The 16434-nt window shown below is 36.6% G+C and overlaps 2 protein-coding genes across 4 annotated transcripts; one reads left to right on the top strand and one right to left on the bottom strand.

The window, feature by feature from the left end:
* Positions 1–402: 402 nt before the first annotated feature.
* Positions 403–4914, top strand: LOC125203732 (syntaxin-43-like). Of its 3 annotated transcripts, none has more exons than XM_048102155.1 (8): positions 403–796; positions 1948–2221; positions 2833–2922; positions 3076–3156; positions 3994–4071; positions 4146–4211; positions 4288–4368; positions 4480–4914. In XM_048102155.1, exons 1-8 carry the CDS (start codon positions 615–617, stop codon positions 4585–4587), a joined length of 960 nt encoding a protein of 319 aa, XP_047958112.1. In that variant the 5' UTR covers positions 403–614; the 3' UTR covers positions 4588–4914. The 3 variants fall into 3 exon arrangements, with proteins under 3 accessions (XP_047958112.1, XP_047958111.1, XP_047958113.1); XM_048102154.1 differs by having other exon boundaries at positions 1945–2221; XM_048102156.1 differs by having other exon boundaries at positions 662–796; positions 1956–2221.
* A 1212-nt stretch (positions 4915–6126) lies between these two features.
* LOC125203733 (eukaryotic translation initiation factor 3 subunit G-like) lies at positions 6127–8534 on the bottom strand. The gene is made up of 2 exons (XM_048102158.1): positions 8163–8534; positions 6127–6906 (listed from the first exon to the last, which is right to left on the bottom strand). Exons 1-2 carry the CDS (start codon positions 8497–8499, stop codon positions 6374–6376), a joined length of 870 nt encoding a protein of 289 aa, XP_047958115.1. The 5' UTR covers positions 8500–8534; the 3' UTR covers positions 6127–6373.
* Between the last annotated feature and the right edge of the window lie 7900 nt (positions 8535–16434).

Below are 16434 nucleotides of genomic sequence, written 5' to 3'. Positions count from 1 at the left end.
TGTGATGTACTATAATTTAAAATTAGGTATAGGACAAATCAAAATTTGATGATGATTTTATAGGCAATATACTCAATAAAAAAAGGTCTTTTCACTAAAATAGGATACTGTACTTAGTTACTTCAAAAGTAAATTTAAAACCAAGTAACTAGTAGTTAAAATAGACAAAATATGTCTCTTACAGTACGCAATTTGATACTTTAGGAATAATATTGTAAAATGTTTGATTGTGAGTTGAATTTTTTTTACAATTTTTAACATTGACTATATTTTGTTTGTAATATATGTGTGATGAAAACCTTATAAAACTTATAAAATTTTATGGTTTATGGAGTATATTAATAAGCTTAATTAATTTGCGTGGCAGCTAAATAGGCCCCACATACGTCTACTTCCACCATTTTCACAGTTCTTCGTTTGTGCGAAATTTCGCCAACCAAATCAGGCAACATCTATCAGTTAATCCGGCTCCTTTGCAAGCCGGGCCTACCCAATTTACCAACTTCCCGCTCCATCCTTCTCAGATCTATCATAAACTAAACAAATTTCGCGATTTGATTTGATATTGGTAGATTCTGTGAAGGTATTGATTCGTCTCTTGTTTTTTTGTTTTGATGGCGACGAGGAATCGGACGATTCTGTTTAGAAGGTATAGGGATGCCTTGAAGAGCGTTAGGGCTCCGGTGGGCTCCTCGAGCTCCGGCGGAAGAGCGGTGATCGAGCTCTCCACCGCCTCCTTGCTTAACCCTAATCGATCTTACACTCCTCTTAGCACTGAAGATCCCGGAACCTCCAGGTACTGTAATGTTCATCTACTGTGCTGTCTGCTTTTGCTACTCGGATTTATTTGTTTCGTTTTTTTATAATTAGCTACGAATTAGTATTTTTTTTAGATCAATCCAATATTGTATCAGTTCTTGAGCTGATGATCTGGGTGGCATTGATTTGACTGATTGTATGCTATGAGATATGTTTTGCCTCTATTGCATCCATAAACCATTCACCGAAGAAAATGATCGAGTTCGTTATGATAGTACCTTGAAAATTTAACATTCAATTGTTCAATCCGAAATCCTCAATCACTGCGAAACCATGGAGACGGGTGAGAGGAGAACCAACTCAATTTTGAAAGCCTAAGCATGTTTCATGTCTTCTACCACAACTTATGCAGATTGCTTGAGTTAGTACCTAGTTGTATATGCATGTAAAAAAAGTACCTAGTCAAGTAGAACGTGAATTACCTAGAAACCTTTTGGCTACAATGTCATTATGAAATGGATGGGGCGTGCACCACATAGTGGCCGAGAATAATTCTAATTCATAATTGTGATCTGGGGGCACAGCAATTTATCCAAATGCCTTCGCTGTAATGTCACCTTAGTTCAGCTTCTCAAGCTTAGGAACCATCTCTATTGGTCCTTATAATTGGTTCCGACACCGACACTTTGAATTGTATAACAATGCTTTGCATGTGGCCTCGTGTAAAGTGGAGTATTAATTATGTAAAGCGGAGGAGTCCAAGCGTAGATGGCTGGTTATATCCTAGGAGTAGGACTTAATACCATCTCACTTTTGCAAATAGGTTATGGAATTTGTCACTGTACGTGATCAAATTTTAAGTGTTTTTCCATCTTTTGAAAAATAAAGTCAGAAGTGATAACTTGCAAACTGAACTATGTTATCGTCCATTTATGTGCATTGCATGTGTGCTACTCTGGTAACTACTAGAATAGCTCATAATATGCTTATATGTTCCACTCATAGTAGTATAATAAAATATGAGCATGATTATTCAGTGAGCTGGAGCCTTTAATATACTTTTCGCTTGTCAACAGCTTCTTCTGTTACTATGATACAGACGTTCTTGTATATTGCTACAAGCAAAGACCCCATACCACCTGGTCTAACTGATCCTCTTTTTTAAAAATAAAATTATTAACGCAGTAGGGGAACAGTTGCAGTAGGTTTACCACCAGCTTGGGTGGATGTATCTGAAGAAATAGCGACTAACGTACAACGTGTGAGAGGGAAGATGGCTGAGTTATCAAAGGCTCATGCCAAGGCTTTAATGCCTTCATTTGGAGATGGTAAAGAGGATCAACGTCAGATTGAGGCACTAACACAAGAGATAACCGATCTTTTGAAAAAGTCAGAAAAAAGGTTACAAAGACTCTCTGCGGGCGGGCCTTCAGAGGATTCAAATATCAGGAAAAATGTCCAGGTATAATGTATAATCTTCTATATGCTGAAATGTATGATGTATGAAATCATATGTACTTGTGATAATGTTTAGTTCCCTCAACAGTATGCGAACATAAGCCATTTCCATGATCTTCTACTTGCTTAGCTCTACAGGATGACAAACTCTGATAGAAACACACAGAAGTCAGTTTACGTGATAAAATTAGTTTCTGATGAAATGCAAGCAGAAGAACTGTATGTTAGGTCATTGTTTGCTATTTAGAAAGGATGTTTTTGGTAATAATCCTGGTGATGAGATTGATGATTATGTTCTCCCCAGCTAGTCTCTCTCTGTAGTTCATATGGAACTGTCAATCATCTGGTGATCTTTACTTTCAGATGCAGATGTTTAATAGAATAAAATTGAATAAAAACTGTGGTCCCTGTAGCTCTCATCCATCACAGAAATGATTTTGCATATCCTGCGATTACCTTGTTGACCACATAATGCTGCTCATGTGGCATGTTATGCATATTTTCCTACTATTATACTAGGGATCAGTTTTAGTCTTCATTATGCCCGTGTTATGAAAGCTTGTGCTCCATGTATTAATGCAAGATTTTACTTAAAGTGCACTATTGCTTTCACAGCGGTCATTAGCTACTGAGCTTCAGACCCTCTCAATGGAGCTACGAAAGAAACAATCAACATATTTGAAACGGCTCCGGCAGCAGAAAGAGGTATGAGTTCTTTCCTGACGCCTTCATCCAGAATCAGAATGTGAATCTCGATCAAGTTTGTTTCAGTTAAATAATAAACTTCCCTTATTGTGATGGGTAATACCTTAGCATTCTTGTATAGGCCAAACTCTAATTTCCTGCCATTCTGTGTAGGGTTCTGATGGGGTTGACTTGGAAATGAACATAAATGGAAGCAAGTCGACAAGAGATGATGATTATGATATGGATGACATAGTAAGTGGGTTTCTCTTTTGAATATGACATTAAGCTTCTATCCATATGGTTTTAGTGTCGTGGTTGGAATAGTAAACAAATATTCTGTGTTCAGTAAACTGGGCAAAAAGCTGACATGCATGTATATGTAGCTTATAGGAATTTCTAGTAGAATGGATATTCTCCATCGAAACATTTGGTACTAACTGTAGCATCATCAGTGTCAGTCCAACAACAGTTCTAGAAGTCTTGATATTTGTCTTGTTGTATGAGTTGTATCAGAAGTTTCCTACTTTCCTATGACCTGAAGTGAGTTGTAAAAATGGTATCTTCGAATCTTTGAACCAACAGCTTGTAGAACTAACTAGGTACTTTTACTGGGATAGCAACAACGTTTAGAATTCCGACCTCAAGCTTGGTTACTAATGCAAGAATAACCTATTTTCAACCATTTGCTACTGCAACCTGCCAAACTCATTCACTGTTTTTTTTTTATCAAGGTGGATGCCTATATCATTTTTTGGGTCATTACATCAATAGGAAAATGAGTTTCCCTGCTTGCTTTTACAAGGTCCTGCTAGATGACTGCTTAAACATGGGCTGAGTTCGGATTTTTTTTACCTGTGACCAGTGAACCTTATCAGACGTTTCTCATTGAAAGTGAGGATAAGAAGGAATGAAAGATGACCTTTCCTAGATTAACTTTTTCCATTTATTTAGAAATTTATAATCATTTTAGAGTCTTCGATCACCTTCTGACTGTTGTTTCTTCACCCCCGTACCGGGAATACAATCGTCGAATTATGTCATGAGTGCATCCTTAACCTCCATTTGGTTGCCAACGTGATTATGTTTTAGGGATTCAGTGAACATCAAATGGACAGACTAAAGAAAAGTGAAGCATTCACTGCAGAAAGGGAGAGAGAAATTCAACAGGTAATTTAGAAGATTTATGATTCTTGTATGCAAGCTAGATGCTGCGTTTTTTATGGAATTTTTGTTGGTTTTAGGTGGTGGAATCTGTCAGTGAACTTGCTCAAATTATGAAGGATTTGTCAGTTTTAGTCATCGATCAGGTTGGATGTTATATGCTTTTTCTCAATCGCTACTAATATAGAAGATGTCAATTTGATTTACTTTGCCTTCAAACAGGGGACTATTGTTGATAGGATCGATTACAATATAACAAATGTTGCAGCCTCAGTCGAAGATGGTTTGAAACAACTTCAGAAGGTCCAGTCTCTTTTTTCAGCAGCCTTTCATGTGGATATTCCATACTTAAATTTTGATAGATCTTGAATTATTTGCCAATTAATTTTGTGTTGGAATGAAATGAAATTGCAGGCTGAGAGAAGTCAAAAACAAGGTGGCATGGTTATGTGCGCGACAATTCTTATTATTATGTGTTTGGTGATGCTAGTACTTTTAGTTTTGAAGGAGATTATCTTCTAAGCTATGATAAGCTGGTATGGTTATATGATTATACTCTCAAGCCAATGAGTCAGATTTCCAAGTTTTCCCAGTCACCGACTATCTTACTAAATGTCAAAAACAGTTACAGTTAATACCTCCTCGTGGTTTCTTTCTTCCCTGTAGAATTTCCGGCATCATGTATAGTCTTGAGGAATTCCATATTCATTCTTCCTTTTTCCATCCTTTTGTGTTGGAGGATATTGTAGTGTACACGAATGAACGCCTTTGTTTTAGCCCAAATCTTCTCTTGTAAGGACTCATTCTTCAACTTGGTAAAATACAATTAGTATTTGACATTCGACGCCACATATATATATTTTAGTGTTTTTTATTTATTAATTTTGAATTAGTGTTCTTTATTTATTTTGAATACGATAGATTGGCATATGAGAGTAGTGTGAAATGGTTCAAATAAACTCAATTCATCATATCAGTGTAGGAATCTGTTGATTCTCTCCCAATCGGTTGAACCATATGTGCATTAGTTTACTTCGCGAACAAGGTCTTTGGTTCAGTCCAAGATGGCCCAATTGCACCAGAAAAAGAACAGAAGAAGCATCTTACTATTATTCCAGCGGAGAGAATCACTTTCTACATGCATGAACTACATATGAAGGAAGATGGAAAGAAACGACTCAGCAACGTTTATTCTTCGTCACTAAACGAGCCTGGGGCAGGGTGTCGGCAAACAACCAATCTGGAGGAATCTCACAAGAGCAACGACTAAATCCACTTTTTAGGAAAGGGGATGTCAAAACTTTTCCCGTTATGAGACACCAAGACCACAACTCCACCAGGTATCTGGCTGCTGCGAACATGCTGAAGTAGGGCGGGTATGAACGCAAGCTAGAGTAAAACGTGTGCATGTGTTCATTTTCGGAAAGGTTAGGTTGGATAACTTTCTGCATCCTCTTTCCCCAAAAATCCACTGTCTCGGTCAAAATGTGATATCATACTTTCAGCTAATGGTCAGGCTCCTAAACTGAGAATCAATATGAACATAAGCATTTAAGATCAATGACAAGGGAGAGGGATGTTGATGGCAAGCTAATGCACACATGCTGTGAGAAGGGACTTTAAGATAACATCGAAAATGGCAAACAGAGAGCAGAAGGAAAAAGAGGATGCAGAAAGTTATCCATCATAGTCTGCAGAAAAGAAAATTTATTTTTGAAGTCGCACGTTATTCTCACCTTTTATATGGGGATAAAAATGTAGGTATACAAGACCTAACTATAAATAGCAATACAATTGTGGTGTTTTCATGGATAAGATAACGTTCCAAGTAATAAACATTCCATAATTGTGTACGACTACTGGTATTTATTTTTTATATATTACATTTTTTTAATAATTTGAATTGATTTTAAATAACTCAATACATTCCATGAGCCCGACCTAACAAAGAGCATTTGATATGTTTCTCCTCCCCAAGTTCCCGACCCAACCCACCCATGACAGAATACTCCACTACTTATTTAACATTATAGATAAACACAACTAAATATAGCACGCATGTACAACATACGACAATAGCATTTCCAGTCATAAAATTACTTGGTAAAAACTGATTGTGTAAGAAGATAAGCCCTCTTCCACATGCTAGTTGAATATAACTGATAAAAACTCCAAATTTATACTTGTTGAATGTAATCAATAAACCATCACACGACCTGGTGCAGACAAAATCGAATGTTGCCATCTTCTCCCACTAGTCTCCCTCAATGACCAAGAATGCATATGCACTTTTTATGCGTTCCAATAACTAGTTCGCCCGAGGAGCAGCCCATTCAACTCTTAGGATGAGATTGTCGTATCCATACCCATTAAGCTTGTTGATGGCCCTCTCAGCGTCTTCTCTGTTGACAAAATTGACAAAACCAAAACCTCTGCTTGTCCCAGTCTTCTGATCAATAGCAACATAAACTCGGCTCACTGAACCAAAAGGACGGAAAAGCTCAAGCAAGTCGGGCTCTCTTGTGTCTTCAGATAGGTTGGTAACCCTGACTGAGTTTTCCTCATTTCTACGCCGCATGTCAGTACCGCGACTCTCAGGCACACCGCCTCTCATGCTAGGAGGAACGTAAGCGCCCTTTGTACTACCTGTTGCAGGATTAGTTTCAGTTGGCGGCTTATCAACAAAGGTCTCACTTGGTTGAGCAAGATCCTTGTAAGGACATCTAGAGGTCCAATGGTCACCCTTCTTCCCACAAGTCCTACATACCATGAGCACAGCACCTCCTTTACTTATTTGAGCTAGAGCATCGCCAGATGACTTAGCTTCCTCTGATTTTGTACCTATTAGTCAATTCGTCAATTACATGAGTACGAGTACAAATAAAAGAACACAATAAAACTGAAATGAGAAACAAGAAAATAAGGCAAAATGCCACAACTCCCAAATACATGAGGGCTGGAAAATCTGTGGTCCACAGAAACCATTGCTTTATCAATGTCACAATGAAGCACTTTGTAGATCAAATACATTACAACATAAGGAAGTCATGTCTAGTGTTAAAATGACTGAAAAATGATCGTTGACAGTCCTAGTGTGTAATCTCAAATGTAGATGTGAAAAGGTAATGGCAGCATGAATGGGAACAATGATACCAGAAGAAAGAAAACAATGCCACAAAAATCAGACTACTTTAATGCATAACATGCCAGTCTTCAGGTATAGCACATTTCTACATGTTAACAACAACAAAGACACATGACATAACTTTTTGGTGCACTGCATCCATCAGAAGATTAATCTATGAACAACCACATAACAAATGTGACTATGTGAGATAGTAAAGCATGTAATCATGAGTTTAGACATGTCCAAACTGCTATGCCAACCACACAAGTAAGCATATTAAGGAAGAATGAGTCATCAAGCCAAGATGTTGTAATGATGGCCAGGATAAAATAAAGAGTACTTCAGTTAATCCGGCAACCCCAAGTAGATCACATTAAAAGACCCTGGCTAAACCACCAATAAAAAGAACACTTGTGTTTAAACAAAACGAAAAAAAGGTGAGCTTCCAAGGGTGACAATGTACTAATGTCACTGGTTCAATCCCAACCTTGCAAAACGCTACAGTGCCAATTAGATGGGCGAGCGATATTGCAGGAAAGGAATTTAAACTTCTCAGTCACTCAATTCGAATTTACTATCCATGTGATCCTCGAACAATTAAAGAAGAACTAGATGGAACTAAAATGTCATAATTCACCTATTTTATATCATACATAGGAAGTCAAAAACTTTATTTTGTGGATTGTGGTAATTCATAAACGGAGCAGAATTGAACTTGAAAATCTATAGATGCTAATAGATCGATCTCAAAAACAATCAGATTATATTATAACCAAAATAGACAAGAAAAGAGCCATATTACTTGAAATTGCAATCAGGATCTACAAAATGACGACATTTTCTCTCCAAAATACAACACTAAACACCCAACAATCATGAACAGAAACGTATACGCTATTTAATCATTGTATTAGTGGCCAGGAGTTGTAAAACGGCAGGTGTACAAATAAAACAGAGAGAATTGTTGTACCAGGAGCACGGGGGCGTTCAAGGAGGATCTCCTCCGTAGACACCATAGTGAGGCGGCTGCCGACGTCCTCGTGCACGGCATCGCCGAACTTAGGCCAGGATCGGCGCTCGACGGCGCGCTTGCTGAGGCGGGCGTTGGCGAGCTTGCGGATGCGCGTGGTGGTGGTAACCTTAACCTTGTTTCCATCATCGGTGAACTTGTATTCGATGACCTTCTTAATCCCGCTCTCGTCGGGACCGATAACCTGTTTAGGTGGCAGCAGGAAATCCAAATCCTCGCCGTCGTCCTCGTCTAGCTCCCCCCATCGCAGCTTGTTGGGTTGCTCCTCCCTCACCATTTTGAATGTCACCAAAATCTAGGGTTTTCAGTTGAGGCGATTGATTTGGGATTACGGCTCCGTTCCGACTTTATATACCCTACTCGATTTTTTTACCTAATTGCAGTCAAGTCCCTTACCTTTGATAATTTCGTAAACAATGCTCACATAATTTGCCAATTACTACTACTACTACACTTTAATTTTCAAGCAATTGATATTTAAATGAATATTATTCCACTAGAGTATTTCTTTAATTCGCCGATTTTACTCTTCTATATCTCAATTGATTTGTAATTTAATCTATTTTGCAAATTCGAGTTGTTCATTTTAAATGTACTTGTATAACTTTCAATTGTTATCCATAAATTTTTAAATGTATCAATTGTTACTTTGTTAGCACACTATATATGTATATAGGGCATTAATATATGGATCGTGTGAGGATTAAGGATATATCATATATGCAGTTTAATTTTGTAGCACGAATAATATTTTTATTTTAAATACCATACGCTAATAAATTTATTTTTATTTTTATTTTTATACTATAAATTTATGAATAGATCCAGCCCTAATGTATTAATTTATTTATTCAACAAAAGTGTAACACCCTTTACTCGATAGGTAAACTCACCGAGTAAGTAATGTCACGATCTGGTATCACCGACACTCATGCATATTTTTTTGATATATATATAAAATTACATTACACAAAAAATATATATATCAACTTTGCAGCTGAAAAAGACTATCAAAAACTTTATACAAAACATGCCACCATTTTCTAAAGTTCCACAATAGACTAGTGACTTGTGAAGGATGCAGCCGCTGCGCTTCTCTAATACAGACTATATCACTTAACCTGCAGGGTGGAAGTAATGGGAGGGGTGAGCTTGACAGCTCAGTAACAATACCCACACTATAGAATTCAATATATTTTTTTAAAAAAACAAAGGTTTACTAACAAACATTTTAATTGCTTATTTTTATCTCCATGAATCATTTTACATTACGTCTCTTAACACATCACATTCTTGTCCACCTACAAACACATTTACATGGTACACACGTCTTTCATCATCAAAACAAATACATATACCATATTTTCCAAATAATTTCTCATACCAATACTATCTCATTGCATCACAATTCTACATATACTTACTTACAAAGTACGTAATTCCATATTTAATATATATTCAATTAGCCTCAATTATTATTTATTCACGCTCATTTAATTATCTTATAAGCGTATTACTTCCCACAATCGGTCTTACGTTCTATTTCCATACTCAAAGTCATGCATTCGATCATTTATAACTTTACTTCACATTCTTATCCACAATAATAACACAGACAAATATCACAGACATAATCAACAACACACAAAAATCCAGATATCATCAACACAGTCAAATCACAACATCGTCACATTTCAAGGTGCATATAGCGACCACCAACATTATCACATATCAAAACAGATATTGCCCCATTAAGTGCTTAGCGACAGACTAGGGTACGCGGACCAGATCAGAAACAGAATCAGATTCAGACGTGGATTTTGTCCTCAAGAGGACTCCGCACAGACTACCCATTTAGGGTGCAAACAGAGATCACCCGCAAGGGTGCATATCAGAGAGATCAGATTCAGACAGATCAGAGACAAATAGTAGACGATCCTCACTTCGGTTATCCAAAAGACGAAAGATCATAAATAATGCAGCGCTGCTGTCCTATGGCATCCCAATTGTACCAACAGAACACACTCAAACACGGGGCATAAGCACATACAAGTATACTTTATTTCCAACAATTTCCAACATAACACATCAACACAGACAGATCGACAGACATCATCGCAGATTCATCATCACAGATGATCACATTTATGTACATCTCATCAGCATATATTTTATCACGTTCACCTTGAACCCCATTTCCACATTTATCTAATCAACAATTTCCCACAAACCTTAATTATATGTAACTTAACTAATATTATTTCTAATACTTAATTCTCCTCACATTTAAACCTTTTTCAAAAAGATCACCTATATTTTATCAATTATTATTATATTAATTCGTAGGAAGTCCTGGTTTTCCAGTTTCATAATCAAGATAGCAAATTCCTTCTAGGGCATTTTTGGGATGTTACAAAAAGACATGCACAAATAAAAAAAGTCATGCAATAAATATTTAGCATTTTCCATGACATCATAGAATAGTTAATACTTTATTTGTCCCATTAAAAATAAAAGATTTTTCGTTTTGGATTGTCTTATTAGAAATAAAACGGTTTCTAAAATAGCAACAATATCATCTATACTTTTCTTCTTTTTTACTTTACTTTTTATTCATTAACTAACAAAACAACACTACATAAAATTTCATAACGAAAATTAAATATTTCATATTTATTGGAATGGAGAGAGTACCACGAGTCAGGCAAAAGTTAACTATACATTATTAGTACTATAATTTACATTGGATTGCTAAAAGAAACAAAACTAAATACATTGAATTACTAAAAGATAAAAACTTTTATGATATACAGGGCCATTATTTCAATATGTTAAAGGAATAAATTTGAAAATAGGACACATATATTTGTAATACTGATACAGTTCATCAAATGTTAAAGGAATATGGTTTCATTTATTTATATTTTCATTTAAAACCTAATGGATTTTTCTCTTATGATTTTGGAAATTTATATTTTTACTTACTCGGCTCATCTATAATTATAATCTATATCTATAAACATAAATATATAAAAGGGGAGTTTTGAGAATAATTACGTGAATGCTATTGGGCATGTATTTGCCACACCACTAAATGATCATGTCAAGTTAGTTATATTAGTAATGCAATTAGTCTTAGTTGGTTTCTCACGTTTCTTCTTAATAGTGTAGATTAGTTTCTCATGTTTCATTATGCTCCATTATCTTAAGTAGTGTAGTAGTGGTTAGTTAATCATTTGTCTATAAATCGTTGTAAGCGTATGACATTAAGGGAATGAAGGATAGAAAATCATATTTCACTTTCCTTTAGTTATCAAGTTCCTTTCCTTTAGTTTATCAAGTCTTCTTAAATTTTCATACGTTTAGTTATTTTGATGGAGTTAGAATCCACTCGAAGGATTCAAGTTTGTAAAAGATTTTCTTTCACGATAATAGAAATTAACGAAATTATTATTTATCTGTGAATGAACATGTAATCCCCTCTTGTCATTGGATGCATTGGAGAAAATGATGGAAGATCCAATAGTGCAGAAAATGGTTTTCCAGTGAGATATCCTATACCCTTACTTTGAATACCTATATAACTGTCCATCACTATATGCATTCTTTATTTTTATTTATTTTTAATTACGTTACTGTATTTTTGGTGATGATTTTGATCGATTTGGCTATCCTCTAATATATATTTATACATTATTTTTATTGATATGTCTTTGTGATTGATCTTTTGTAGTATAGATCGAAAAATGATTTAAATGATACTCCATCCGTTTCATAGTAATGGAGGCGAAACTTTTCGTCACGAAGATTAAGAAAAATTGTGTTAGGTGAGTTAAGTAAAGGGAGAATAAAGTGGAAAATGAAAAAGGTAAAGAGGTGAAGAGAGAAAAAAGTAAGAGAGAGTAATGTAGGTGTGGAAAAATGTGTTGATTTTTACTAAAAAGGGAAATGACTCTATTAATATGAAACGTACCAAAATGACAAAATGACTCTATTACTATAGAACGGATGGAGTATGTGATTTGTGTGGAATTTTTTGTTTATTAACTTATTTGATTATAGTATGAGTTTTTATTGGTACAATAAATTGCTATTGTATAAATTTGTGATTTTAGAATTTGAAATAATAATATTGTTTCTCTTTCGGTATATGTAAATTCACAGTTTAAATTAATACAAATAGAAAATCAATTGAGCCGTGCATAGCACGGGGTGTGATACTAGTTTTGTGATAAATCTGGAGTTCCCAATATCTCATTTACTAAGGAAGCGTTTAGTTTGGTGTTTATATCTCCATAATATGTCAAACTTTGTTTACAAACCCTTTTTCAGGTTTTTAAATTTTGGAATGGTTGTTTGGTTTGGTTGCTTTAATTCTTGCTGTAGCAAAAATATATAAAAATGGGGATAAAGATATGCGTCTGCCATCGGCTTCAATTTCTCGACAAATGAAGGCACCAATGGTACGTAACTTCGTTACATGCGCGTTGCCTTGCTAACTAAATTTTGCAATTAAAAGTTATGACCTTTGTATGTGCATAAAAATACTCCCACGAATAATATAATTCGTTGTATTAGATGTCTACGTAAAGACGTTTTTCCTTAGCTGGTCTTTTTATTTTGTATGTTGATTCTACTGAACTATAACATCTCCACATCCTTTCAAGAAGAATCAAGAATTGTTTAAAATCCACCAACTTACAACTGAGATAATACTACATTAAATAAATGTAATAAGTATATTCTAGCTTTATAGATTAGTAGCCTATTACAATAATTTAAAAATATGCATATTATTAGTATCCAAGTTGCAAGCAGGAGAATTCTTGACAACTCTAGATTCTTCTCCAGAGGTGGGAAGATAATAGTTCAATACTTCCCGACACCTCCTTTCTTCTCCTTATGTTTAATTGCTCTTGTAGTTTCTGTAGTTTAGAAGTGTTGAGTTTTTCAGGAAATGTAACTTGACACGATTCTTTATTTGGGGCTACTCCTCAAAAGCTTTCTTCTTCAGCAATTGCAATTTGGCATATTGGACATTCTGTGTTTGTATCTTGCTTGTTATTTAAGTTTGCTCCATTTTTCAAACCCAGACTCGACCCAAGCTTAGGACCATCAAAAACCTAGCCTAGATACAAGACAAACCTAGCCCACGCCAAAATATGGCTTACAACTGGGGCTGGCAATTTTTGGCACGACACGATAACACGACACGAACCCGCACGAAATTAATGGGTATGTGTCAAAGATTATTGGGTTCTCCTTATCGTGTCGACACGATAACGACACGAAAACTTCGTGTCGTGTTCGTGTTACACGTTAAGAAATAATATTAATATATTATAATATTATTAGGACCCGTTCAGTTTCACAGATATGGTCAGATATGCCTCTAATCTGCCCAAATACTGATGTTCACTTTCTAAAATATATTTCCGCCAAGCCCAAGAATTGGAGCTACGGCCCGCACTGTTCATGCGAATGGACCATTTTTAAAACGTAACAAATGAATGGTTTTTATTTCTGGGGAGCCAGAATTGGAAGGAGTCGATGGTGAATAGACGGATTTGTCCTCGAAAAATTGAATTGCACGCCCAAAATCGACGCATTCATCTGTGTCTTTGGATGCGAGGATGTTTCGGCAGCGAGGTCCCAGAGGCAGAGTTCGCTGTCCCATGAGCCGGAGAGGGCGAACTGGCCGTCGGAGGAGAGGACGACATTTTGGACGAAGTGAGAGTGGCTGGTGAGGCGGCGGAGGGCGACGCCGTAGGTGTGGTCCTCCTTGGTGACGAGATTGGGGTGGCGATGGTGGTGACCCAGTCGGTGTGGGCACGCTTGGTGTCGCGGAGGATCAGCTGCTCCTACGCCATCGGTGGGATTGGGGTTTCAGCGTGAAATCTGGGAATGGGAAGTGATGAGGGGTAATTTTGTCACTACACTTAAATCACATTATTTTAACTAGTAGAAAACACGCTCAAATCTAATTCACCAAACATCCTATTCTATTCATGTATGATGGGCCACCCATCCCCAATTCTGGGTCTGTTTTAAAACTGGAGCAACACATTTCATCCAAACTGAACGGGTCCTTATTATAGTGCCGTTATTGTGTCGTGTCATATATGTGTTGTTATCGTGTCGTGTTGACCCAAAGTGGTTCGTGTCGTGTTCGTGTCTGAGGGTGCGGATCGTGTTTGTGTTCGTATTTGGAGTTTTCTTAACGGGTCGTGTTCGTGTTTGTTGTTATCGTGTTGTCACGATAACAACACAACACGCACGATTTGCCACCCCTACTTACAACTAAACATCGTACTCCCCCAGTCCCACAACAGGACAAACGATAACCCATATGAGGGTGCCAATAACCGTATAAGAGTGCCGACAACCCATGTTGGGATTCGGTGGTGAAAACACACAACAAGAAAAGAACTTGAAATGAGAAAACGATCGACGCGCAATATACGTGGTTCGGTGATAGGACACCTACATCCACGGAGGAAGAAGAAATGGTGTATATTGATCTTGCTTTTACAAAGTGTATCACCCTATGTTGAACTCTCAAACTACTCTCAAGATGAGATTTTGATAAGGCTCGTTTCATGCATTGGTTTTGGTGATATTATATACTTTTGGAGGAGATAATGCACAAATTTTGAGCTTAAGTGTGCAGAAATCTGCTGGATCCAGGAGTTTGTGCTAATTGACCTGGCAGATGCAAAATAGCTGATTTTGAAGTAAAATACCAGAAGTCGTCGCTCGGACCTAGGAGAATCAGGAAGTTGAAGGCAAGAGTAGAAATAGAGCAAAAGCGCAGAAAAAGTCGTCTACCTGGTCAAGGAGACAGAATGGCGGAATGGAGCTGAAGCGGAGGAAAAGTCATCTACCTGGTCAAGGAGAAGAATGGCGTGCTGACATGAAGATCCTCAATTATTGCAAGGGTAAAATGGTCAAATACCGACAAGAAGTTGCCTTAGGGTTGAAGTTAAAGCCACTCTATAAATAGAAGCTTTCCACAATGAAGAGGGAGCGCTTAACGCTATCGTAGTTTAGGTAGGAAGCTCTCATAAGCGCTTAACGCTATCGTAGTGTAGGTAGGAAGCTCTCATAGGCGCTTAACGCCACCGCTCTCTTAGTTTAGTTAGATAGTTTGTTGCTTTCTTGGCTTAAATCTGTAGTTTCATCGAAGGAATTGACGACTCCGCCGTTGGATTTCGACTTATTTTCAGTTTTATGAAGCTTTGGTGTTTATTTTCATGTTGATGATGCTATTTACTAATGTTTCTTGGATGCTTTTCGCAATTGGTGGCTTAGATGTTTGGATCCATCCTGTTTACATGATTTCCAGTAGTTTAGAGGTTGAGATTTAGTTGTTCACGTGCTCGATTTCTGAGTAGTCAGCACGAACTTGTACTCTTCGGCTGTGAGAACGATATCCAAGTTTTGTTTCCATTCGATGTAATTTTGGCCTTCGAGTTTGTTTTCTTTGAGAATGGCAGAAAGAGGATTAAAAGACATCTTGACGGATTTTATTGCACTGCAAACAGAAGATTTTACTATTTGTCATAAACTTATGTAAGGAAATTGAGTAGATTAACCATAGAACTTTTCAAAATCTTACAACAACAAAATTAATAAATTGTATCCTCCTTTGGAGGTTAATACGCATCAAAAACTTTACAATTTTACTGGTCACAACACCAACGCATCAAATCTTCCTCCTTTGGAGGTCAACACGCCTAATGTTGCCTAAGCACGACCATCAGATTTAGCATTACAGAATTTTATTTCTACAACACACTCCCATAACAATGTTCATGTGCTGATAACAAAATCAAGCTATCTCATAAATTCTGATTGAACCCTGAAACTTGTAATTCTTAGGATTATTGTCCCCACTTTGCAGGTGGCAATAATATTGGGAACCACTTTCTAGTTCATTCTATTTATTATGTGAGAAGTCCGCCCTTATAAACTTACTGTTTTCGTAGGATTATTGTCCCTACTTTGTAGGTGGCGATAATATTAGAAAATCAGCTTCACAAAGTTTGGCAGTCCAACCGATGGAGACCATATATAGACCTTAAGTTCATAATTATCGCTTAGACATTTTAGTTATGGTTTTTCATTAATTATCCTTTAGCCTTAAGGCAGATTAAGACTAATTAAATTCTGTTGGTATTTAATTGACTGGATAATTAAATCTTTTATAATC

This window comes from Salvia hispanica, chromosome 2 (assembly GCF_023119035.1).
Source record: "Salvia hispanica cultivar TCC Black 2014 chromosome 2, UniMelb_Shisp_WGS_1.0, whole genome shotgun sequence".
Classification (NCBI taxonomy): domain Eukaryota; kingdom Viridiplantae; phylum Streptophyta; class Magnoliopsida; order Lamiales; family Lamiaceae; genus Salvia; species Salvia hispanica.
The sequence above is the reverse complement of the archived record's forward strand: the minus strand, read 5'-3'. Positions and strand labels throughout refer to the sequence as shown.

What these genes read in the sequence shown, in the direction of transcription:
- LOC125203732 (XM_048102154.1), top strand. Translation starts at nt 615, where the DNA reads ATGGCGACGAGGAATCGGACGATTCTGTTTAGAAGGTATAGGGATGCC. An exon ending in ATATCAGGAAAAATGTCCAG is followed by an intron (nt 2,222 to 2,832) that starts GTATAATGTATA and finishes TTGCTTTCACAG; the next exon opens with CGGTCATTAGCTACTGAGCT. An exon ending in GGGAGAGAGAAATTCAACAG is followed by an intron (nt 4,072 to 4,145) that starts GTAATTTAGAAG and finishes TGTTGGTTTTAG; the next exon opens with GTGGTGGAATCTGTCAGTGA.
- LOC125203733 (XM_048102158.1), bottom strand. Translation starts at nt 8,499, where the DNA reads ATGGTGAGGGAGGAGCAACCCAACAAGCTGCGATGGGGGGAGCTAGAC. An exon ending in TGAACGCCCCCGTGCTCCTG is followed by an intron (nt 6,907 to 8,162) that starts GTACAACAATTC and finishes ATTGACTAATAG; the next exon opens with GTACAAAATCAGAGGAAGCT.